Here is a 23,858-nt window from a genome sequence, read left to right on the forward strand (position 1 = left end):
AATTAACCGTGCGTGCTTTGCGTTAAATACAAAAAGTGAACCCTAAGTGGTCGCTGGAGCTGATCGTCGCAAGGAAGCTTACGTCGTGGCTGCGAAATATTTTCAGGTAGGTACTGCATCTTTTATCTTTATGAATAATCCGGCTATATCGTCCCATCCGCTCACAACGTGCTGCTCTCCAGTTTCAGATCCACCTTCATTTTCTGTCTCTCCATGACTGCCTCCAGCTCCGTGGCCCTCCGAGCGTCCTATGGGGGGGCAAGACCGCAAGAACCGATTCAGGACCGGAGAGCGGACTTGGAATTGTGCTGGGAGTTCAGCGGGGCTCACCTCCAACAGGGCTCGCTGCACCGCCATCTGGCTGTACACCCGAGCGCCTTCCTCCGGGATGACTTCACGCAGCTCGTCCTTGCTCAGGGAGAAGAGCTGAGCCCCCGTCAGGACCCCCAAACACGTCACCGTCCTGAGAGGGGGGACGCCGGTAAGCTGCCGCTTTGGAATTGTCCAATTTCAATTAAAGGGGAAATCCACTCGTTTGCATTCACAATGTATCCAATAGGTCATGTAATATGTACTCTATTTTGACAATATGATGTAAAATTCTCTCATTTAATCGTGTTTTGAGAAGATTTTTCTCGACAATTACGACTGTTCAGGGGCGCTGCCATTTTTGCAAGTCATATGACCTCCCTGCGCGGGTGTGATGTAAATGGCACGGCAACAAGAAAGGCTCGCTTACGTCGGGAAACAATTGTGGCCAGCGCTGATTTCTCGGATTTATCCTCATCTGATGAAGAAATGGCAACATCGGTGGGCGGCACAGCCGTGCGAACAAGCTCACGGCTATGTATGGAAGTATTCCTCCCGTCTTCCCGATCAACCGGTACTGCTATTTTCTTCATCAGATGAGGATAAACCCGAGAAATCAGCGCCGGGCATAAATGGTGTCTCATGTAATCGAGCGTTTGTTGCGCCACGTAACACGTCACATCCGCGCACGTAGGTCATGTGACTCGCCAAAATGGCAGCGCCCCTGTACATTCGTAATGGTCGATTTTAAAAATCTTCTCAAAACAGAATTAAATGAGAGCATTTAACATCACATTGCCAAAATAAGAGTACAAATTACATGACCTATTTGGATACATTGTTCATGGAATTCGGTGGGTTTCCCCTTTAAGATGGCGCCGAAGCCCGGAGTGCAGTCAAATTCTGCGTTGACTCACGGTTCGCTGAAGCCCTTCCCCGCCAGCCACCTCGCCACCTCCTCGGGCCTGGACTGGTAGTCGAGCGGCAGAGAGGTTTCCGCGGATCGCGGGATGACCAGAGGCTTGCTGTTGTTGGCTTTCCCGTTCGTCAGCCTTTGGAGCAGCTCGTCGTTGACCAACATGACTGCGAGCGACGCGTCCGAAGGCGATCCGTCAACGTCAGAAACAACCGGGCCGAACTTAACCGGCGCCTACCTCGATCGTTGTCCTCCGTCGCGTGCGCCTGCTGGTTGTAGGCGGGCGCGCCGTGCGGGGCGCGTTGGGCCGGGGGGTTCTGGCGCACGGGGGGCACGCTGGGCGCGGCCGGGGTGAAAGTCTTGGCGAGGGGGGGCGGGGCCGGAATCTGCGGGAGGAAAGAAACATCCGGTGACATGTCCTGACGGGGGACGATCGGAACGGCCGTCTTCGGAATCATTCACTTAATCCTAAATCACTAAAATTATTATTTTTTTTAAAATAGCAGACGATACAGTTTACAAGGAAAAAAGGCACATATATTACAATTTAAAAAAATCCCACGGCACACCAAAAAACATCATCAATGTCACGGTATCTCATTTGTTCAATCATTCTGCCTCACTGGCATAAACAGATGAGTAAAGATATATAATTTCTCGGAACTAAATCTTCAACGTTAGCTTAATGCACCAGAAATGGTTCTTTTGAGTGTTTTATGCGGTTTGTTGTCGTGACAATTAGGCCTGTCAACCGCTAAAAAAAAATAAAAGCTACCTCCACCACCGGAAGTGGTGCAGGCTGTCTTTCAGATTAAGAGCGTGATGCAGGAAGTGGTATGTTTACTGTGTAAATATTTATAACTTAGTTCTTTTATCATTAGCTGTCGATCTGTGTTTGTTTATTTTTCTCCCCTCTTTTGGAATCCAACTACAAACGTTCGTGACCTGGCCGACCTCGACAACTCAAAAACAATTTTTGCAGGCTTTTAGGGTTTCGACCGCACTACTGCACGCCTTACAGGGGGGGGCCGGGCGGCGACGGGACTCTCCACGTGAGCGACGGGCTCCAGGATGTTGAAGGGGACGAAGCCCACCTGGTTGAACCGATTGCGACACTTCCACCAGCGCTTGGAGGCCTCCAGCACCTGTCGGGCGGCAAACAGGAAATGGAACCTCCAGACAGGAAATGCCCCCCAACCTCCCCGGTGAGTGTCAGCAAAGTCAGCGGCGGTTTGTACGTTTGGCACCTGGGCCTTAATCCACCTCTTAATGACATCACAATCGTATCACCGTGGTACAAATAATGCATTTAAAAAAAAAAAACAACAGCAGCGTTCCGAGCACCTCAAGCGTCTCCCCTTGTTGCACGGAAAGCTCCGTGTTGTTCCTGGCAATGAAGTCGTAACTGCAGCTGTAGACTTTTTCTGGGGGTCCTCCCGTGTCTCTGCGGGGGTGCAGGGGGGGGGGTAGACATGCTTGACGTGACATCACGAAGACAGTAATGCCGATTTACCTCATTTTTATTTTGTTTGACTAAATTTCAATATAACTAGTGTGTCGGAAGTGAAGTTCCTCGCCCTCTCCCTGTCCTTTTTTTTAAAAATTACATCCATCCATCTATTTTCTTGGCCGCTTATCCTCACGAGGGTCGCGGGGAGTGCCGGATCCTATCCCAGCTGTCAACGGGCGGGAGGCGGGGTACACCCCGAAGTGGTCGCCGGCCGATCGCAGGGCACATACAGACAAAAAGCCGCACTCACAATCACACCTTGGGTCAATTTAATAATAATTTATTGGGCCGCCTAAATATGACATCATAATTGCAAATAATTTCGGACTCCCAAGTTGGAGACCCTCGGTGGAGGAGAACTGTTTTAAAACGGAACTTACGTTTCATCAGCGATGTGGCTGTTGAGGAACTGCTCCTGTTGCTGCTGCTGTCAAAATTTCACACGCAACCGTTATTTTTTAAAAAAATCAAAAGTGTAATAAAAACTAAAAAAAAATTGACGCGCGCAACCGTTCGGCGGCATTCCGCACCTCTTGCTTGAGCCGGAGGGCTTCGTGCTTGTGCTGCGACTCGACGGGATCCTCCCAAACTTGCCCGTCGGCCCGGAAGCCGTCCGGTTTCCAGCCGTCGAGGAAGACGGGCGTGTACGGGGCGATCGGCCCCCGGAGCTCGGCGCTGACGGCGCACAGAGACGGACGAGAGGGGTTTACTGACTGCCCGGGCGGGACCGAGTCGTTTGGGTCTCAAGTCTTCGCCCTCAAGTTCCGAGTCCCGAGTCAGGTCGCGCAATCTGTTTCAAAGACTCGCCCTTGTGGATTGACTTTGGGTTTCAAAGTCTGGGATTTGCGACCTGACTCGGGACTCGCCTGCACCGTTTGGTTCGGAAAATAAACAAATCAATCCTTCGAACCCTTTAAATGTCAACGCAGGTATTTTGCCACTCCCAGCTGAAGTTTACTGTCAAACACAACCAACGAACACATAGCGTCACCTTTGGACAGTCTGCTCAGTTCCGAGCTAACAATCGCGGAAAAGGCCATAGGCGGGCTAACGAATTAACACCCCCCCCCCCCCGTGATTTTTTTTTTTTTTTTTTTTTTTTTAATTAGTTTTTTTGTCCGCAGGCGACGGCAGCCACCGACCGAGCGTGCGTCCAGTTGGGCCCCAGCGACGTCCACAGCTGCCTCTCGTCCACGCTCAGGTTCTCCTGCAGCAGGGACACGGCAGCGTCGGTCAGGGCGGGGCTGGCCACCGAGGCCGCCAGGGCCGGCCCCCCCGTGGTCTTCACCATCTGGACACACCCAGATAAGGCAAACAAACCGCCGGTCACATGCTCGCCCTTGATAAGCGACGCGCCGGGCTCGCACATCAGCGCCGCTCTTTTCATTCACGTGTGCGCGACTCGGCTAAATTTAGAGCCCGAGCGTAGAAAGGCGTAAATCAGGGGATGGGGGAACTCTGCCCCCCCCCCCCCCAACCGCCAGAATGACTGATAAAATATTGATTTAGCCACCCCCCTCTCCCACCTTTTAAATTTGAGATAAACTGTAAGCATTTTTGTCTCATTAAAACAAATGTTTTTTTTTTCTGGATTTATTGTAAATGATTTGAAAACAATTAATACATTTAAAAAAAATTAATACAGTACATACAATTTACTTAATAATTGTAATTTTTAAAAAATAATTTAATAAATAAAAATGAATACATTTTAATAATTAACAAAGAGAGAAAAATCACTCCAAGTCGAAAGTTTGGGCATGATAAAAATGTATTCATGTAAGGCTAATATTTATTTCGCAAAGATGTTTTTTTTCTCTCTTTTTGATTTTGATTTGATTTTTGACTTTCCAAGCCACTTATCCTCACAAAGGTCGCGGGAGCGCTGGAGCCTATCTTAGCCAACTTCGTGCAGGCGAGAAGCGGACTACGCCCTGAACTGGTCGCCGCTTATCCTCACAAGGGTCGCAGGGAGTGCCGGAGCCTATCTCGGCTGTCGCCCTCCCACACACTCATTGAAAGCTAATATAATTCACTTTTTTGTGCCCCCCCCCCACCTCCGCTCCAGTCATGACGATAGCATATGATTCTAATTTATGTTAAAATCCACGGTAAAGGTGTTTGAACAACAACAAAAATGAGCGAGGAACACTATTAGCCTAGCATAGATATACATGCTTTATTATTGTTTTCGCACATCTATTTAAACATGTCTTCCCCCCCCCCCACCATCCACAACACATCCTTATATAACATATAGTACAATAAGTACTATACAGTACACCCTATGTATACTACTACTACTACAGTGCCGGAGTGACAGCAACAGCCAGAAGGAAATTCCTGCTGCGTTTGACATATTTGGCAATTAACTTTTGATTCTCTTGCGAGATACTGCGTACTATACTGTCGTTAATAGCATGATTGCGCTCATTAAAAATATGTATCGAAACCTGCGGTTACATGTCGTCGCCTTGTAAACACACCCGTTTTATGAACCATCGCCAAGTTACGGACAGTCTGAGAAGAAAGAAAACGTCATTTTGAAATTACATGAATCAAATTATGATCATTTTTATTTTTTTTTTTTTTAAGCCCGTCTTGTCCTGTGTTAGACATGAAAAAAAAAAAAAAAAAAGAAATGCACTCACCATATCCAGAGGTTTGAATACGTGATGGACGAGCTCGTCCGAGGAGGGACTGGCGATGGTTGATTTCAAACGGGCCTGCGTCGTGTGCAAAATATGACAATAAGAAAGTGACCGAAATCAAAATGCAAACGCAAAAAAAATAAAAGGGACTGACCAGCAGACTGAAGCAATATTTGAATTTCTGGAAAATGTCGACAAATTCCTCTTCGGGTGGCGGCCTGGCCCTCACAGTCAGGAGATCCTCTGTTGAAACAAAAATAATTCACCACAAATAGCAAAAAAAAAAAAAACAAAAATCAAAATTCATCCATCCATCTGTTCTCTCGCTTCAGCAGGGATCCCCACATTTCCCTTTCCCCAGCCGCTTCTTCCAGCTCTTCCGGAATGATCCCGAGGCGTTCCCAATCCAGTCCTGGGTCGTCCCCGGGGTCTCTTTCCCGGAACACCTCGCCAGTTAGGCGTCCGGATCAGATGCCCCAGCCACTTCATCCGGCTCCTCTCAATGCGGAGGAGCGGCGGCTCGACGCTGAGCCCCTCCCGGATGACCGAGCTTCTCAACCCGTTCCCTAAGGGAGAGCCCGGACACCCATGCGGAGGAAAAACTTAATTTCGCCCGCTTGTATCCGAGATCTCGTTCTTTTGGTCACGACCCGCAGCTCATGCCCATAAGTCCGTTTACCACAACGGACTGATACAAAGTCCGCGTAAGTGCACCGATCTGTCCATTCTTCCCTCACTCGTGAACAAGACCCCCCCCCAAGATACTTGAACTCCTCCACTTGGGGCAGGATCTCATCCCCGACCCGGAGAGGGCACGACACCCTTTTCCGACCGAGGACCGTGGCCTCGGATTTGGAGGTGCCGGTTCTCATCCCGAGCCGCTTCACACAAAACTCATTCCACACGGTTGCTTATTTAGCCACATCCCAAAACCGAAACGCGAACAAGCTTGAAAGTTGTTTTTTCCTCCAAAATCGAGTGCTAAATAGTTTCTTTTCGAACCCGTCTCGCGTTTTTTTTTCTGACCTTCGGCGCTCTGCTTTTTGCTTTTCTTCTTCTTCTTCCTCTGGTTGAGCACGATGGCGGCCTCGGCCGTCTGCTGCAGTTTGGACATGAAGCTCTCGATGTCGTCGAAGCAGTGGTTGAGGATGCTCTGAAGGAAGAGGAAGTTGCTCATTCAACGGCCGCCGCAGGTGACGAGAACGCACCAAAAACCGGGGGGCGTGGGGGGGGGGGGGTCGTACCACTTCTCTCTCGGCTCGGAGTAGCGAAGTGTCGGGGCCGCCGTTAGCTGTGGCGAGGGAGGGTGAGAGAGAGCTCAGTCGCCAAAAAAAAAAAAAAAAAGACATGAATAAAATGACTTTCTTACCGCGAGGTCCCGGGTAAGGCGGGGGGTTGACGGGCGGGGCGTTGGGGGCGTGCGCGACGGGGGGGCTCGGGATGCCGTAAGGGTCGATCATGTCTGCGGCGTCCCGGGGAAGCCTTTGGGGAAAGACGCGCCGCGGATAGGCGACGGCGTTAAACCCTCCACCACTCGGCGCCGTGTGGGAAATTATCACGTGTACACAGAACATGTTTTATTGCCATATTGTATATCGTTAGCGTCATATGCTATCACAATAGCACTAAAAAAAAAAAAAACTACAAATGTGATTGGTAAAATATGTATTCCACGAAAGGGTGACGAGGACTCGACACTCGTTCGTTAAATTTGTTTTCCCCCCAAAAAAGGACAAAATTACTTCTGCAGTTTATCAGCATATGTAAATATTTTTTTCATGTTTACAGTTCCCCCTCAACATAACTCGCATTATGGAACTTCGTGACTTCGCCATTACTGCCATCGCAGGGTGTTCACGGTACGTAATGTAGTACTGCACATTCATTTCTATACATTCATATATTTTTTATCCAAACGTACCATTTTTGTTTCAAAAGTTGAAAAGTGTTGAATTATGTTTGTGTAAAGTGAGACTACAGATTGAGAGTCAGGGTCTACGTTAAAATAAAAGATGGCAGTTACATGAGGTTGGAATAACGTAGAGTACATTTCATGCAAAGGCGGCGAGAGCATGCATATTTTTGAACATATTTTTTAGGCGGTTTTCAGGTGAACTCCCTGCGATAAATGAAATGATGACGATCTCGTCTCCGTTTACTCGCAAATGTAATCGGCGTTGAATCCTTCTGTTCTTTCAATTCAACATTCTGTCATTTTAGCAAATCAATCATCTCAATTCCGACGAGAGACGCGAGGGAGTGGACGCCGGACGCTGCGCCGTGCGGATGCAAAAAAAAAAACAAAAACACCTGCGACCGGACCTCTCCCGAGCTCCGACTTCCGCGACGCTCCTTACTCCGCCGGTCCTCGGGAACGATCTGCGAGCGGGTCATCCGGCGGTGGCGAAATCCGAGGGGCCCCGATACTATGCCGAGGTCATCCCTCCGCCAGCCTTTCTGCCACAATGGCCGCGCTGTCTCTCTGTCACACCTTCTCGAGTTATGTGCGAACCGGTAGAACAGGTTGTTCTCTGTCAGCTGTTGACACTAACCTCCCCCCCCCTCCCTCGCAAGCCCCCCCCCCCCCCCCCCTTCCCGTTCCCAGCACGCACGCGCCAGCGCCGGCAACTGTGGCGCCGCTTTGATTGTGCAGAACGGCGGCAGGAAAGCGGACCGGCCAACAGGAGCCCGATTGTTTTGTGCTCGGGCTCTTGGCTGACCCAACAACAACAACAACAGTGGGCGGCACAACATTTGGTAGGCTAACCGCACCAAACACTCTGCGCGTCACAAATATTATTATATCTTTATATATATATATATTCTGTGCCTTTGGTGCGGGCAGCGTGGGATCGATTCCTGCTCAGTGACGGAGTCGATATCTGCCCTGCGACTGACTGGCGACCAGTTCAGGGTGCCGTCCGCCTTTTGCCCGAAGCTAGCTGGGAAAGGCTCCAGCTTTCCCGCAACACTTGTGAGGATAAGCGGCTTGGATAATGACATATGTGTGTATATAAAGGTGTCACTGTGTGTGTGTGTGTGTGGTACACACGCCTGACTTTGGTGCGTGCAGCGTGGGATTGATTCCCGCTCAGTGCTAGGTTCTCCCTCGTGAGGATAAGCGCCTTCGGGGAGTGAGAGTACCTGATCGGCTCGGGAGCGTTCTTACGGCTGCTGGACTTGGAAACAGCCTGCGTGATGTTGGCGCACATTTCTTCTGCCTACGAGAGTGACAAGCTAAAAGTACAAAATAGTAATAATAATAATAACAATAATAATAATAGCCTGGGCGGGAAAATGGCGGCGCCCCGGCGCGACTCACCTTTGCGTTGTCGCAGTTGAAGAAGAGAATGTCGGGTTTCTTCTCGCTGGCGCTTTGGCACACGAGGAGGAGGAGGGACGGGAAGAGCTCCTCGGAGCGAACGGACTCGCAGCGGAAGATGGACCCGAACGAGTACTTGTCCAGCTCCTCCTGCGCGACAGCGACAACGGCGGTCATCGGCGGCCATTTTCTCGTGTTCAGTCGCCAGCGCGGCCTCTGGTTGAGGCCGCAATGTTTTGGGGACAAGTGACGGGTTAGTGGATTACTTAACAAAAAAAAAAATATCGTGTATTAATTTAGAAGCCCGTATGGAAACCCCCCGCCCCCTATGCTGACGCCGACTCTAGAGCCGAGGGGTAAATTCCGTTTTAGCAAGACTTGAATCGGTCGCATCGACCCGCCTTGGTCTGGATGTCTCTGAGGTAAACGGCATCCTGTCCGACGTCCAGCAGCATCTGCTGGCCCCACAGCTTGTTGTTCCGAGCCAGGTGGACCAGAGCTGACTGGGCCTCTTCCACGGTCTCTACGTCTCCTTGCTGGAGCGAGAAGGTGATCAGGTGCTGGGGAAAGGTCATGGGGGGGGGCAGGAAATGGAAAAATGACTCGAGTACACAATCGCTTGCAAGGAGTCGCGTGCCTGCGACGAGACTCACCTTGACGAAATACCGCCGGATATTTGTCATTCTTTGTCCCGCGTGTGTAACTCGCTGTGGACGAGAAGGTCGTTCGTTACACATTAATATATTTATATGCATTATTTGACAGTTAAGAAAGGTTCGATATCCAACCCTGTAGCAAATAGCCAAAATCGGTGAGAATTTGACCCAAGGATAGGTTCCAAAAAGATACACTTGAAATTAGGTGTACTGGAAATAAGGATTTTACGACGGTTTGACTCCGGGACAAATGAATTCATTCGACATGAATTTCGTGTTCCACTTTGGACTCTTAAGCTGCATTTCAAAAAACTGCTCTTGGAAATCAAGTTTCTCTTTCATTCATTGGCAAAAGTACGCCGCGAACTCGTTCCTATTCCGGGCTGTGATTCCGTCACCGGGGATTACGAATCAGCGGCCCGACCGGTTCGGCGGCATCCCTTTGGCCGCCCTTTTTCACGGGGCTCGCCGGTACCGCGCGCCCTCGAATTGGCGGTATCGCTCGCGTTCGTTGGTATCGCTCACGCTTCCATCGCAGACGCGGCTACAAAATTAGCGCCGAACTGCACAAAAGCTCTTCGCCGTCCCACATTTCACAAAAACTTTTCAAGTACCAATTAATTCATAAAATTTTCATTTATTTTTTTTACTTTGTTCTTGTATTTAGCCCCAAAAATCAAAATAGGGCCAGAGGCAACCAAGAATGGATTATTAATTTTTTAAAAATAGCCTTGTAATATTTCATTTAGCATGCAACAATTATATCTTTAAATAGATTGTTTAAAAAAAAAAAAGTTTTGGACACTTTTGTTCTTGAGTTCAATGGATATTGAGCTGCTCCTTCCGGTGTGCGCGACTTGGCCACCAGGGGCAGTATAGGACAAATGTTTTTTTTTTATAGGCATAAAGCCGCAAACGTGCGAACATCCATCGGGTTGTGTGATTTGAGGTGATCCATGGGTACGCTTCTGGCAATAATAATTATGAGAATTAATTTTATTTATAAGCACCTTGTGAGCCGCTCAAGGTCAATTTTTGCAGTTTGAAGAATAATCGCACGCACTCATTAGCACCGCTTTAAATTGCAGACAGATAATTGAGTCCAAAAAATGTCTCCTTTGTGGTTTTAGGTTTTTGTCCCCAAACCAGTGTGAAAGGTTCATGGTTTGTTTTTTTTTTTAGGTTGAGGTTAGGTTGATGCTTTCCTCAGCGTTTATTTAGATTTTCGGCTAATCCTTCGGAGAAACTCGACGTGGCAATAAAATAACAATTCCGCCGTCAAGGACGATGAAGCCGCGTCGGACTAAAAATAGACGAGACGGTGACATATGTTATTACGTTCCACATCCGACTCGACCAAAACTTTCCCCTGCTGGCCGTTTCTCGACTCCACAAAAACGTCAAGTCAAAAGTCAAACTTACCCCCTCCCCGGCCGACGAGCTCCCCGACGCTTATTAAAAAGTATGTATGGATGTGCGCGTTATTAAAGGAAAGGGTGGCCGGTCTTTTGAGTGCAGGTATGACACTCCCCTGAAAGCTTTTGAGCACAACAGAGGTGTGTCAAATATTTTTTTTTTTTTTTTTTTTGCAGTTCCCACCCCGCACCGCCCGCCCTCGCTGGAATCGTGTCCTCGTCTTTTGTGTGTGTGCTGTTGACACGTGTGTGTACGGTTGTCGCCAGGGGCGACGGCGAAGGGAATAAAGTGATGACGGCGCGGCTTAAAGGCCCGGCCCGGCCCGGCCCGGCGGTGACACCCAATATGTCTTCCCTCCCCCTCGACCCCCCCCCCCCCCCAAGTTAAACCAAAAGTTCGGGATATTGGGGCTTTGCGGTGACATTTCAGGATGACCTAAAATGCGTGATATAATCGTTACGTTAACTTCGTTTGGACTTCGCTGAAATGTACGATCCACATTTCTGCGCTTTTTGCACCGGTCGGCCCGATCTTATCGCCGGGCTTTTGAAATTTTCCGCGAGATGATCGGTCTTCCATTTTTCGAAATGGCTGACTCAGACAGAAACAAAAAGGGGCCTCGCTCAAGCCAAACATATACACACACACACACACACACCTCGTGTACACACAACAAACGGCCACGCCGTCATTGACAATCCAGGAGAGATTGCGCCATTGGGGGAAAAAAAAAATTGTGATCGATAAATCATCATTCAAAGATGATCGCAAAGGCATGATTATTGTGCGGAAACGCTTTCGTTACTTCCGTGCACAACTTGATGCCCTCTGGTAAGAAACTGAATGGCAAAGCACTTGTTGACCGATGGCGTTTTCCCACACCGTCCATCTATCCATTTTCTTAGCCGCTTATCCTCACAAGGGTCGCGGGGGAGTGCCGGAGCCTATCCCAGCTGTCAACGGGCAGGAGGCGGGGCACACCCTGAACTGCTCGCCAGCCAATCGCAGGGCACATAGAGACAAACAGTCACACCTGCGTGCAATTTTAGAATATCCGATTAATTGTCACGTGACGTCATATGCGTCGCTGCGATTGGCCGGCTGTCTGGTTCTGACCGGAAGTGGCCCTGCCTGGTGGCACAGACGCTGAATTTCAAACAGCAAATTGCAGCAATATTGAAAATGTGATCGCTTTGCATTTCAAATTCAAATCCTGGTGGCACAAATTTACTTACATAAGTCCACTTCTGCGATGAATGCGCACAATGGACATAATAACACAACATAATAAACTTTGGACTCCGTAAAAGAAGCTCCCCTCAGGAACATCCATCCATCCATTTTCTTGCCGCGTATCCTCACAAGGGTCGTGGTGAGCGCTGGAGCCTATCCCCGGCTGTCAACCGGCAGCAGGCGGGGTACACCCCGAACTGGTCGCCAGCCAATCGCAGGGCACGTAGAGACAAACACTCACAATCACACCTAGGGGCAATTTGGAGTGTCCAATTAATAATACACGTTTTTGGGATGTGGGAGGAAACCGGAGTGCCTGTAGAAAACCCACTAGTAGCCCCCGACGTCAACGGGCAGGAGGCGGGGCACACCCTGAACTGGTCGCCAACCAATCGCAGGGCAGATCGAGACAAACAGCCGCACTCCCAATCACACCTAGGGGCAATTTATCGCTTTTGGGATGTGGGAGGAAACTGCAGTGCCTGGAAAAAAGCCACGCAGGCACGGGGAGAACATGCAAGCTCCACGCAGGCGGGGATCGAACCTGGGTCCTCAGAACTGCGAGGCCCAACGCTTTACAATGGATACCAAATATTGTCCACCCACCGGGTCTGAAAATCTCGACACTGCCATTTTGGATCCTTCTAAAATGTGCTTTTTTTTGTCACCTTTAGGCAGGTCACCGCTTACCTCTTTGAACCATATAAAAAAATATGAAGTGGATTTGTGCCTTTACTGGTGGAAATGCAATATGAAATGATGTTGAGGTGTCACTTTTCACAACAAGCCTCCAAAGTGCACCAATGAAGGGCAAAGGCGGAGTTGGGACGAGTGGCAGCAAAGCGGCGCCAACGTACTTGACTTTTGTCTTCAGGACGCGGTTCTTGCTACAAATAAGGTATTTGCGACATTTTTATTATTATTATTATTATTCCTGAGCGTTTTCCCGGTGCAGCGCGCGTGTGCGTTCCGAGCGCGTTCTCGTTTTGTTTTGACAATAAACGCGGGTATACGTGGCACAAAAAAAAAAGGGGGGGGGGGTGACGAGGCACGTAAGTGCGCTCTGTGGAATTAAACCCCCAACTCGCGAGTGCCGATGTCAATGAAAGCGGATTTTAAGACGCTGCTTTTGAAATTGGAGAATCGTCGCTGACGTGATTGCCATCGGACGTGCACGCTCGTGCCACGAGTATTGCGTCAGCTTGCGTTTTTGGGGCGTTTTTATTTCATAAGAAAAACCCTACGAAAGGATACAAAGATGTGATGCGTTAATTACGATTTTTTTTTTTAAAAGGGGGGGGGGTCAAAGAAAATGTTTAAATGAAGTTTACGCGTCTTATTAAAACGTGCAAAGTGAAAGTAGAATTTGTCACAGTTGAAACAGAATCGTTGTGGTCGAAATAAAAGACTTTTTGGTCACGTTTTCGTGATGATGCAAGTTTTTGTAATATTTTCAAGTCGCTTACGTAATAAATGTGGATGTTCGATTGTGTCTGTTTCAAGGCCCTAATGAACGTGGGAGATTTAGTTTTTCTGTGTGTTTTCCTCTATAACCGCAAACTGATTGCTCCAAGTACAAGTCTAAATTTTATTAGAAACAGTATCACTCACTAAAAACAGTTGAGTCCATTAAAATACTTGTTTTGTGATGTTTACTCGAATCATATCTTATTCAAATCACTGTTTTTCATTGTTACTGACAATCGACAAAGCTTGTGAATGCAGCACGAGTGCAAGGACGGAAGTCGTATTTTGTGATGCCTTCAGTATCCCTTCGCACTTTTAAAGAACCTTTCTATTATGTACAGAATAAGTACATACTACAAATCCAAGTCGCAATTTTCCCATGTAGAATGCAAGTTTTAAGACGGCTGACTATAATGAAATATGAATTTTAGATGAAAGTATAACGCTGTATTGTTTGTTGTTGAGCCACCACGATGCCAGTGAATGCACCACGTAGGCGGGCTCGCCACGCGGTTCGGAAAAATGCGGTCGTGGTTTTGCCCAATTGTCTTAAATTATTAGCATTGTTATTTAGTTGCCATACCGGTTGCATGTTTCCAATATGTTTTTTCAAGTAACGTGTGTCGTCTTTTTTAAAATGATTATTATTTTGTCGAGTTACAGCCCGCCACCGTAGCCTGGCGTGTCCTTTTCACGACTTAATCGACAATTCCACATTTCGGCTCCTTTTTGGTCTTTTTTTATTTTTTAAATTTAATTCTACCAGCACATCTCCTCACCCAGGTTAGTTTATGTCCGTGTTTTTGGTGCTAAAGGATGTCGAGGAATAACGTAAACCCAGATATCGTTAGCTTGATAGCGTAAATATCCACTTAATTTTAAAAGTACTTCCCAAAATATTGATAAAAGGGTTATAAATGGGTTTATAGATTTCCGAGTACATACGCAAGGTTTTATTCCACGGCTTCAGTAGTATGAGCTTCATTTTCGTATTTATTTTATTCTTTCAGGAAGCTTTCTCAACATTTTAAGTTACTGTAATGGTAATAAATAGAATAAAATAGCATTTACAAGATTAAACTGTGTTTAAAAATGGTATGCTGATAAAATGTTTATTTTTCGTGTAGAGTATTCCTACTTTGGGATAATAATTTGAAAGTATTTTTATTTTATTTTTATAACTGGCGGTTTTTGTCACCCCCTAACGCTGGAATTCGGCATTACAACCTGACCTTCGTGGTTTTGATATGACGTCTGATGCTTGTCCGGCCTCCTCCTCATCCTGATCAGCATCCTCCTTTTTCCGGCTTGGCCGACCTGCTCTTCTTCTTCTTTTCCTTTCGGGTTGTCCCTGCTCGCTGTTCCATAATCTGGCCCGCCTGTTTGTCGGTAAAATATGTAATTTACGCTACAGCGCCAACCCATCCTCTGTGCGATTGTACAGGCGAGTCAAAATATTGAAAAATGTAGCAAAATGTTTCAGTTAATCGTCATTTTGTCTTCTACTCTTGTCGTGGGTACAAAAAAAATGTCTTTTATTCCTTCAACAACAACAAAAATAGTTGCAGATTATATGTAGAATGTCGTTTATTGCTCCATTTCCCATCTTTTAATCCCCTGCTACACAAAATGTCTTGACTTTTTTTTTTTTTTTTTACACGTTATTCTAGATGGAGAAGCAACTCTCGGAGGCGGAGGCGCACTGTCAGGAAGACAACCAAGACGCCGCTGAGCCCGAAGCCCGAGCGGGCTGGAACAGTAAAATCGAGTACTTTTTGGCCCAAGTGGGATTCAGCGTCGGGCTCGGCAACGTCTGGCGTTTTCCGTATTTGTGCCATCAAAACGGAGGGGGTGAGCGGATACGGTGTGTCGATTTTGTTGTTGTTGTTGTTGTTGTGACGATGTTTTCGTGACCCGTTCAGGATCTTTTTTGTTGCTCTACGTGCTGATGATGCTGATCGTGGGCATTCCCTTGTTCTTCATGGAGCTGGCGGCCGGGCAGGCCATCAGGCAAGGCAGCATCGGCGTGTGGAAGTCCATCTCCCCGAGGCTGGTCGGGATTGGCTACTCCAGCTGCGTGGTAAATTTTAAAAATGCGTTTTTGGGGAGTTCAACAACAACAACAAAAAAATGATCCTGTTGTAATCGTCGTATTCCCTCAGGTGTGCTTCTTTGTGGCGCTGTACTACAACGTCATCCTCGCCTGGAGCCTTTTCTACCTGGGCAACTCCTTTCAGTCGCCGTTACCCTGGACGACGTGCCCGGACGAGGGCAACGCGACCCGTACGTGCCACGTGCCGAGCGTCAACCGCGGCGGCCGTCGTCGTCGTGACGGCGTTTTGTCTTTGCAGTTCCCGAGTGTCGGGCCAACTCCACGACGTCGCACTTTTGGTACCGGCAAGCGCTGGACGTCAGCGAGTCCATCGACGACACGGCCTCCTTCAACCCGTACATCGTGGGCTGCCTGCTGGCCGCCTGGGCCATCGTCTGCCTGGGGATGTTCAAGGGGATCAAAAGTTCCGTCAAGGTGCCGCAATTCTCGTCTTTTAAAAACGTCGCAGAAGCAAACCGCTCGCATTACGGTAGTTACCCTCTTTTACACCGATAAGTGTAACCGAGGGCCAAAAATATTAAATATAATCATAATGAAAAAATATAGATTTCACATCTTATTTCGCAATGAGATGAAGAGGTAATTAGTGTTTTAAAATTTCCATCCATTTTCTTAGCCGCTTATCCTCACAAGGGTCGAGAGGAGTGCTTGAGCCAATCGTAGCTGTCAACGGGCGGGAGGCGGGGCACACCCTGAACTGGTCGCCAGCCAATTGCAGGGCACATAGAGACAAAGAATCAGTCGACCAATCACACCTAGGGGCAATATAGAGTGTGGGGATGCGGGAGAAAACCCGTGTCCGGTATTGAACCCGGGTCCTCAGAACTGTGAGGCCAAAGCTTTCCAGTTGATCCACTGTGCCTCCCCCCCCCCCTTTAAAATGTAATTTTAAAAAAATGAATGAAATGAAATTTAATAAAAATGTTGAATGTTTAGCTCATCGTGATGTGCTCAATGTCGACTTCAATGACCTTTTATTAACACTTTGCTGCTTTTTTTTTAAATTATTAAAAAATATTTATAAATTAAATTAAAATATTTAATAATTAAAATAATGTTTGTAAATAATTAGTGAAATTTATGAATTAGTAAAAAAAATAATGATTAATTACTGATAGTCAATCCGCATTTGTAATGCAAGATAATCTTGACCAATTTTGCTAGCATATCTGCTATTTGATGGGGGGGGAGTAATAAAAATCAAACTTTCGACCGAATAGCGAAAATATACTGGAGTTCGCGGCCTATTGCGCGCACCTGCTTATAAGCCTCACCCGGTACATTTGTAAAGGAAATGCCATTTGGTACATACATCGGCCGCAGCCGTGTCAAAGCCGCAAGTTCCCACATTGAAACACGAGATATTTACAAAGACTGTACACAGATTTAACGCGAGCGCCGCCGCACTAACGCTAGCACCACGCTAGCAGGGCCGGTTTAAAAAAAAAAACATACGTGTAAAAATCACTGATATACGGCAGTAACTCGCTAGCGCAGCGCGAACAGGGCCGGACCGGTAAAAGTCACTTCCTCGGCACATGTATTCCACCGCTCTCACTTTTTCAAGTGCCCCCTTGCGGCCGTTAGAAGAAAATGCATAAATTAGCCGCTGGGTTTGAAAGCGTGTGGGGAAAAAAGTCGCTGTTTATAGGCCGTAAATTACGCTAATATTTGAGGTTTTGGAATGATTATCTGAAATATGTGTTCCTTGTTTCATCCCGCTTAGGTGATGTATTTCTCCTCCATCTTCCCGTACGTGGTGCTGTTGTGCTTCCTCGTGCGAGGTCTCCTCCTGGAAGGGGCTTTGGAAGGAATCACCTACATGTTCTCCCCCAAGGTACCGTCGGACCTGGAGGCCCGTTTCTACTATAAACACAGCCCGATTCGCTCACCGTTTGTGGGTTTTTTTTGTTTTTTTTTTTGGTTTTTCCCAACACGCGCAGCTGGAGATCTGGGGCGACATGCAGGTGTGGCGTCAGGCGGCCACGCAGGTCTTCTTCGCTCTGGGCTTGGGCTTCGGCTCCATCATCGCTTATTCGTCGTACAACCCCAAGAGCAACAACTGCCACCGCGACGCCTACACCGTGTCCTTCATCAATTTCTTCACGTCGGTGCTGGCCACCTTGGTGGTCTTCGCCGTGCTCGGCTTCCGCGCCAACAAGATCGCCTCCGAGTGCGTCGTGAGGTACGGGAAATCGCCGCCGTTCGGGAATCCGGTCGGGGGGGGTGGGGTGCGCCGGCGCTTCTGCGGAATCAAACGGACCAAATGGGGACTCTAAATTGCCCGTAGGTGTGGTCGTGACTGCGGCTGTTTGTCTCCACGTGCCCTGCGATTGGCTGGCGACCAGTTCGGGGTGTCGCCCCGCCTCCTGCGATAGGCTCCAGCACTCCTTGCGACCCTCGTGAGGATAAGCTAGATAAGATAAATAAATATATATGATAAAATAATAATACAAATATGTATATTATAGATAATTATTATATTAAATATATATTATATGTAATTATATAATAATGATATATATAAAATAAAAATAAAGCTAGATTAAGGGAAGGTAATGGATTAATGACAAAATGGGAAACGTTTTGTTGCACATTTATTGTTTAAACAAAACGTGAAAAATCACATGTTAACTGTGAAAATAAGTCTACACACCCCTGTTCATAAATATATATATATATATAAAGAGATAAAAAGATAGATTAAGATAATGGATGACAAAATGGGAAACTTTTTTGTTGCACATTTACTGTTTACACAAAACGTGAAAAATCACATGTAAACAGTGAATATAAGTCTACACACCCCTGTTCAAGTGGACATTATTGTCAAGGCAAAACCATTTTGGGTCACAAGTATTTTTTTTTTTTCCATCGCAATATTTTTTGTTGACCGAGTACGTTAAAATACACAATCTGTCTCCACTTGTACTCCGGCAAATATGCGACTGGAGGAAAATATTCATTTCGCATTCAAACACAAAAGGAATCAAGAGTCGTTACGCAGTATAAAGTTTTTTTTTTAAATGTTGCAGGGAGGAAAGCATGATTACCCAGCTTGCATAAGTATGCACACCCGCAGGCTGTCTTATGTCACAGCTTTTGGGTGGATGTTTTGTCGTCGTGGCAACTGTCGTACTTCCTAATTAGCATCTGTGAGGACTAACTCGGCAAAATGGAAGTGCTCGGCAACACAGATTTAAAGATTTGAGGGAAATAGGCCTTCGATCCCCGAGACTCGGCGCCGGCGATGGATGTTTTCGTTCAGCGTCGTCTTTGTTTTTGGTCTTTTCCTTTTAGGAACCTGGAGCTGCTGTTGGCGCAGGCCCAAAGCGGGAACGTGAGCCAAAGCATGATGCCGAGCTTCAACCACTCGGACCCGGCCTCCTTGGGCCTGGAGGCGTACAGGAGCTGGTACAAACTTCACGAAAGCCACGTCGGCCGCACGTTGTCCGACTGCGACCTGGAAAAGGAGATGCAGAAGGTGTGGGGTTTTTTTTTTTTTTTTTGGGGGGGACCCTGAACGTCACGATTGATTTTTCTTGGCGGGCTCAACAGCTGGCAGCGGGTTTTGTGTCCAGGGCGTGCAGGGGACGGGCCTGGTTTTCATCGTCTTCACGGAGGCCATGTCGCTGTTGCCCGGTAGTCCCTTTTGGTCGGCGCTCTTCTTCCTCATGCTGCTCAACTTGGGCCTCAGCACCATGTTCGGCACCATGGAGGGCATCCTGGCCCCGCTCACCGACCGCTTCAAGACGCTGGCAAACAACAAGACCAAACTCACAGGTCCGCCTCGCCTTTGCGCGTTCCTGGCCGCCGGGATGAAGTATTTGCTCGTACCCTGACTTTCCCCCTCCCCCGTTTGGACTTAAAACCAGTTTTGAGCTGCCTCGTCGGCTTCCTGATCGGCCTGCTCTTCACCCAGCGCTGCGGGAACTACTTCGTTCAGATGTTTGACGATTACTCGGCCACGTTGCCTCTCATCATCGTGGTGGTGTTCGAGAACTTCAGCGTGTCTTGGCTGTACGGAGCTGACAGGTGAGAATTGTGTTCTCAACAACCTTTTTCCATTAAGCCCGGAACGTATTCGGCCTGGGTCGTGTGTGGAGTTTTTTTATCCATTCATTGTTTTTATTTTACAAATGAGCAAAGGATTGAACACAAACAATGCAGTAACAGGTGTAGACGGACAATATATCATTCGGTCATATTCTTTATCCCCTGCGTAGATAAGTCGTATTATTGCTGTTGCGGTCAGCAGTGAGAGGAGCGAGATTTCAAAAGGTGGCCGAGATGGGCACACCAAAATTTGCAGAAAAATGCCAAATTTATTTAATCCAGTGACAAAAACTTAAGTTCTTTAAATTAATCGGTCTGTTGTACAGTACAATATCATGGGGTGCAATTATACCTCATTAAAATAGCGTAATTTCCGGCCTACAAGCAGTGACTTTTTTTTCACACGCTTTCAACCCTGCGGTTTATGCCGTGATGGGGATGCATTTTTCTTACTGCCACAAGGGGGACTCTTGAAAGGAAAATATAAGAGTAGTGGAATATATGTGCCAAGGAAGTGATTTTTACCGGTCCGGCCCTGTTAGCACTGCGCTAGCGTGTTACTGCCGTGTATTAGTTATTTTTACTGTTTTTTTTTTGTTTTGTTTTACCGGCCCTGTTAGCGCGGCGGCGTTAGCATTAGTGCAGCAGCGCTAGCGTTAAACTCTCTGTGTGCCGTCTTTCTTTCTTTCTTCTGCGGCATATGTATGCACCAAATGGTATTTCCTTTACAAATGTACCGGTTGAGGCTTATAACCGGGTGCGCTCTGTAGGCCGGGAATTACACGACACATCTTTTGTAGTTTTTTGTGGGGTGGGGGCAAGACTAAATACATTAGCAGCATTTCTACTCCTTTTATCGGGAACAGAAGACTTGAGGTACAAGTGTTTTGGGTTCGGGGCGTGGTCACGGAACAAATTATTACTCTTACTTGTTTGCTCATTAGCGTCGTGTTTTGGCTAGTGTGCTAGCTAAAACTGTTCATGAGCCTTGCATGAAGGCGCGTTGTGTTGAATTATTTGACTACGGAATACACTAATTTATGTAACATGGACTTTGTTTTATTTTCTTTTTTATCTTTGCAAAAGGTTTCTGGACGACATCGAGGGCATGCTGGGTTGGCGTCCGTCCGCGGTCTACAAGTACCTGTGGAAGTACATCTGTCAGCTGGCAATGGTGGCGCTGCTCGGGGCCACGAGCGTTCGCATGTTCATCGACCCGCCGACTTACATGGAGTGGCGGCAAGCGACGGTAAGCCGGTCCGGTCCGATCTGGTCGACTGCGAAGCCGACGTTTCCCCAATGACTTCGTGTAGATAATCGAGCCGCCGTTAACAGTACAAGATTTCCGATATTGCGACACGATGAAAAGCGTCCGATTGAGGTTCTCCGACGATGGATCGATATGCGCCCGAGGAGCAGAAATAACTTAACGCGCGCTTTCGTTATTCTGTATAACGCAGCCTCTGTACCCAGACGTGTCCCGGTAGTGACTATTAACCCCCCAATCATGGCTCCAAAGAAGGCAAATTGCTTGTTTAAAGTTATTCTGCACTTTTGTTAGTTTCAAAAAAAAGTTTACAAAACTGGGGGCAGAGTCGCTACAGATACGGCAATGCACTCCCAGCCTAGCGTACATTTTAAGCAAAAAATAAATATATTTCTTTAATTATTTTATGATATAAAGTGTTTAAACTATACATGTATTTCTACTATGCAGTTTATTATCAGGTAAAGCTAAAAAAAAAAATGCTTTCAAAGGCCAAATTTTTCAGGCTTGGAACGCATTATTTCTTTTTCCATTCATTGTAATGGGAAACATCGATTTGGTTTTCGAACAAATCACTTCTGGAACGGATTGCGGTCGAGAACCGAGGCAGCACTGTAATCGTGTACTCGTTGGTTTTGCAGGGCTCCGAGGTGGCGACTCCGTACCCGGGCTGGGCCCTGGCCGTCCTCGCCCTGCTCATCGTCTTTGCCATGTTGCCCGTCCCGCTGGGCTTCGTCTACACCCTCCTCCGGGACCGGAACGGGGCCCGCTCCGGCGGGGCGGCGGCGGACGAGTACAGAATCGTCAGCACCAGCTGCGAAACCCCCATGACCGACGTGTCCGCCGTCAACCGGTGGAACGGCGACGCGGCCTCGCCCTGAATAGCCGCAAAACGACCCATCCACACTTAATCCTTGGACTTTTGAACATGTGCATTTTTAATAATTATTATTATTATTATTTTACATTTCTTTGAAAAGGCAAGTATGCGGCCGGTTACATTTTCATTTTGTGGCGTTCCACATGTTGCTGCTTTACTTCTCGAACGCTGAGCCTGAATTTGGCCGTCGGAACTATTCGGGTCGGTCCACTTTTTTTCCCACAGTTGCAAAGACGCGCTTGCTTTGTTGTTGCCGCCGGCAACGTGGTATTCATTTTTTAAAAATATTAGTGATTCGCCGTCCTTTGTCGAGGTTGTTTACAAGCGTGATTGACGTTTTCCCTCCGCCTCGATCGGACGGAAATGACTTTGCGAATCGTTAAGGGAAATGAAAACTTGAGCCTCTCGATCATTTGCCAGTTTTTATGAATAGAAATGTATTCCGCGTGGCCATTTTTATTAACCCGTCCTCTTAAAGCTTTCAGGGATTATTATTGTTATTATGACATATTTATTTTGGAATGCTGTCAGCAAAAAAATCACTCCAACGTGTCACATTTCCAGTTTTCAACATGAAGACGTCGACCGGACCCGAAATTCCAGCGCACGCGGGACGATTTTGTAGATTTGTGACATTTACTGCGTCCGTCGCTGATGAGGGCAAAAGGTGTTGTTTCGCGTCAGCGTTTTTACTGCGTAAGGTGAATGTACAGATGCCAAGTGGCTTTTGTTTTGTCTAAAAAAAAAAAAAAAAGAAAGAAATGGAACATTTTGAACTTAAGTGTACAGTAAATGCAATTTTCCTTTTAATATCTTTTTTTTTTCTATGAAAACATTTTCTCATTAAAAGCAGTTCTTTGAACACTTTTGCAATTTTTATTAATTTTATTACAGTTAACGGTGGCAGTTCTCTTGAGCGCTGCTAGCTTAACACTGAAGTAATAATTCTCGGCCTACGGAGCCCACCTGGTTACGAGCCTCACCCGGTACATTTGTAAAGGAAATACCATTTGGTACGTACATACGCCGCAGCTGTGGAAAAGCCGCAAGTGCCCACATTGACACATGAGATACAAAGAAAGAGTTTAACGCTGGCACGGCGCTAACGCTAACAGGGCCGGTTAAAATAAAACTGGTAAATATCACTGAGAGGCACCAGTAACAGCAGCAACATGCTAGCACAGCGCTAATGCTACCACAGTGCTAACGCTAGTGCAGCGCTAACAGGGCCGGTAAAAGTCACTTCCTCGGCACACGTATTCCACTGGTCTCATTCTTACCTTATCCGCTCGAGTGCCCCCTTGCGGCCGTTAGGAAAAAAAAAAAATGCACAAATTAGCCGCAGGGCTGAAAGCGTGTGAAAAAAGTTGCGGCTTGTAGGCCGGAAATATGAAAAATTGAGATCTTTTTGACGTCAATCCTGAAACATTTTTGAATTTGAAAGTGGCGCAAAAATGGAGTGCAACTGTGCTTTGGGCTTTCTGTACATGTTAGTTCTTTGTGTTTTGTGTGCCTGCCTCGTGGAAGACTACCCGCACGCGTCCCCCGCGGAAACTCCGCCGCCTTGGGAGCGCCGTCGTCTTGGCTGCGCCGTCGTCTTGTGAAGTCAAAACGGCCGACGCCTGCTCCCACCTCAGGTAGGCACCATCCACGTTCTTCCTTTTAACCGTTACAAATGACGCCGTGTGAGATACATTTTTCATAGATTCCTGATGGCCATCTTAAGATCCATGTACTAGTACACGCTTTGTCCTTAAGACAATTCAGCACCGAACCAAAAACATTACTGCGAAGACAATTGTTCAAGGGTGCATTGTTTACTCGTACAGTTAGCTTAATCTGCATTTCGAAGATCTCGATTTCCACAACTTTAGCATTCTAGTAGTGCACTTGCTGACAACTATCTGCTGCTAGTACTATGTTACAAAATTCTATAACTGCTTTACTAGTAGTATGCAGATGTCGAGTAGGGCAGAGTAGTTTTTGCTCACTAGCAATGAAATGTCACATAGCGCCAATAATTGCTTGTATGCCGTCTACTAGTGTACATTTCCCTACTAGT

The 23,858-nt window shown here is 47.2% G+C and overlaps 2 protein-coding genes and 2 long non-coding RNA genes across 9 annotated transcripts; 3 read left to right on the plus strand and 1 right to left on the minus strand.

Annotated features, from left to right (window-relative positions):
• Positions 1-36: 36 nt before the first annotated feature.
• Positions 37-10,925, minus strand: LOC133495105 (epidermal growth factor receptor kinase substrate 8-like protein 1). 5 transcript variants are annotated; one of them, XM_061809330.1, is made up of 19 exons: positions 10,787-10,925; positions 9,362-9,415; positions 9,110-9,268; positions 8,709-8,858; positions 8,531-8,607; positions 6,756-6,868; positions 6,631-6,677; positions 6,413-6,539; positions 5,541-5,629; positions 5,387-5,461; positions 3,878-4,026; positions 3,266-3,410; positions 3,116-3,162; positions 2,570-2,669; positions 2,245-2,370; positions 1,464-1,611; positions 1,227-1,392; positions 331-463; positions 37-248 (listed from the first exon to the last, which is right to left on the minus strand). In XM_061809330.1, exons 2-19 carry the CDS (start codon positions 9,389-9,391, stop codon positions 162-164), a joined length of 1,968 nt encoding a protein of 655 aa, XP_061665314.1. In that variant the 5' UTR covers positions 9,392-9,415; positions 10,787-10,925; the 3' UTR covers positions 37-161. The 5 variants fall into 5 exon arrangements, with proteins under 5 accessions (XP_061665314.1, XP_061665313.1, XP_061665310.1 ...); XM_061809329.1 differs by having other exon boundaries at positions 3,116-3,159; positions 6,631-6,868; XM_061809326.1 differs by having other exon boundaries at positions 6,631-6,868.
• LOC133495111 (uncharacterized) lies at positions 378-3,992 on the plus strand. The gene is made up of 3 exons (XR_009793482.1): positions 378-481; positions 2,208-2,430; positions 3,860-3,992. It is a non-coding gene; the product is annotated as an uncharacterized LOC133495111 (long non-coding RNA).
• On the plus strand, positions 6,968-8,522 carry LOC133495110 (uncharacterized). The gene is made up of 3 exons (XR_009793481.1): positions 6,968-7,822; positions 7,992-8,143; positions 8,232-8,522. It is a non-coding gene; the product is annotated as an uncharacterized LOC133495110 (long non-coding RNA).
• A 1,875-nt stretch (positions 10,926-12,800) lies between the features above and the next one.
• LOC133495107 (sodium-dependent neutral amino acid transporter B(0)AT2-like) lies at positions 12,801-22,660 on the plus strand. 2 transcript variants are annotated; one of them, XM_061809334.1, is made up of 12 exons: positions 12,801-12,911; positions 15,151-15,331; positions 15,403-15,560; positions 15,643-15,763; positions 15,832-16,007; positions 17,320-17,430; positions 17,537-17,778; positions 18,894-19,077; positions 19,175-19,376; positions 19,469-19,628; positions 20,736-20,898; positions 21,558-22,660. In XM_061809334.1, the coding sequence occupies exons 2-12, from the start codon at positions 15,151-15,153 to the stop codon at positions 21,795-21,797; spliced, it is 1,938 nt and encodes a 645-aa protein (XP_061665318.1). In that variant the 5' UTR covers positions 12,801-12,911; the 3' UTR covers positions 21,798-22,660. The 2 variants fall into 2 exon arrangements, with proteins under 2 accessions (XP_061665318.1, XP_061665316.1); XM_061809332.1 differs by lacking the exon at positions 12,801-12,911 and adding an exon at positions 13,940-14,263.
• The last annotated feature ends 1,198 nt before the right edge of the window (positions 22,661-23,858 follow it).

This window comes from Syngnathoides biaculeatus, chromosome 22 (genome assembly GCF_019802595.1).
Source record: "Syngnathoides biaculeatus isolate LvHL_M chromosome 22, ASM1980259v1, whole genome shotgun sequence".
In the NCBI taxonomy this organism is placed as follows: Eukaryota; Metazoa; Chordata; class Actinopteri; order Syngnathiformes; family Syngnathidae; genus Syngnathoides; species Syngnathoides biaculeatus.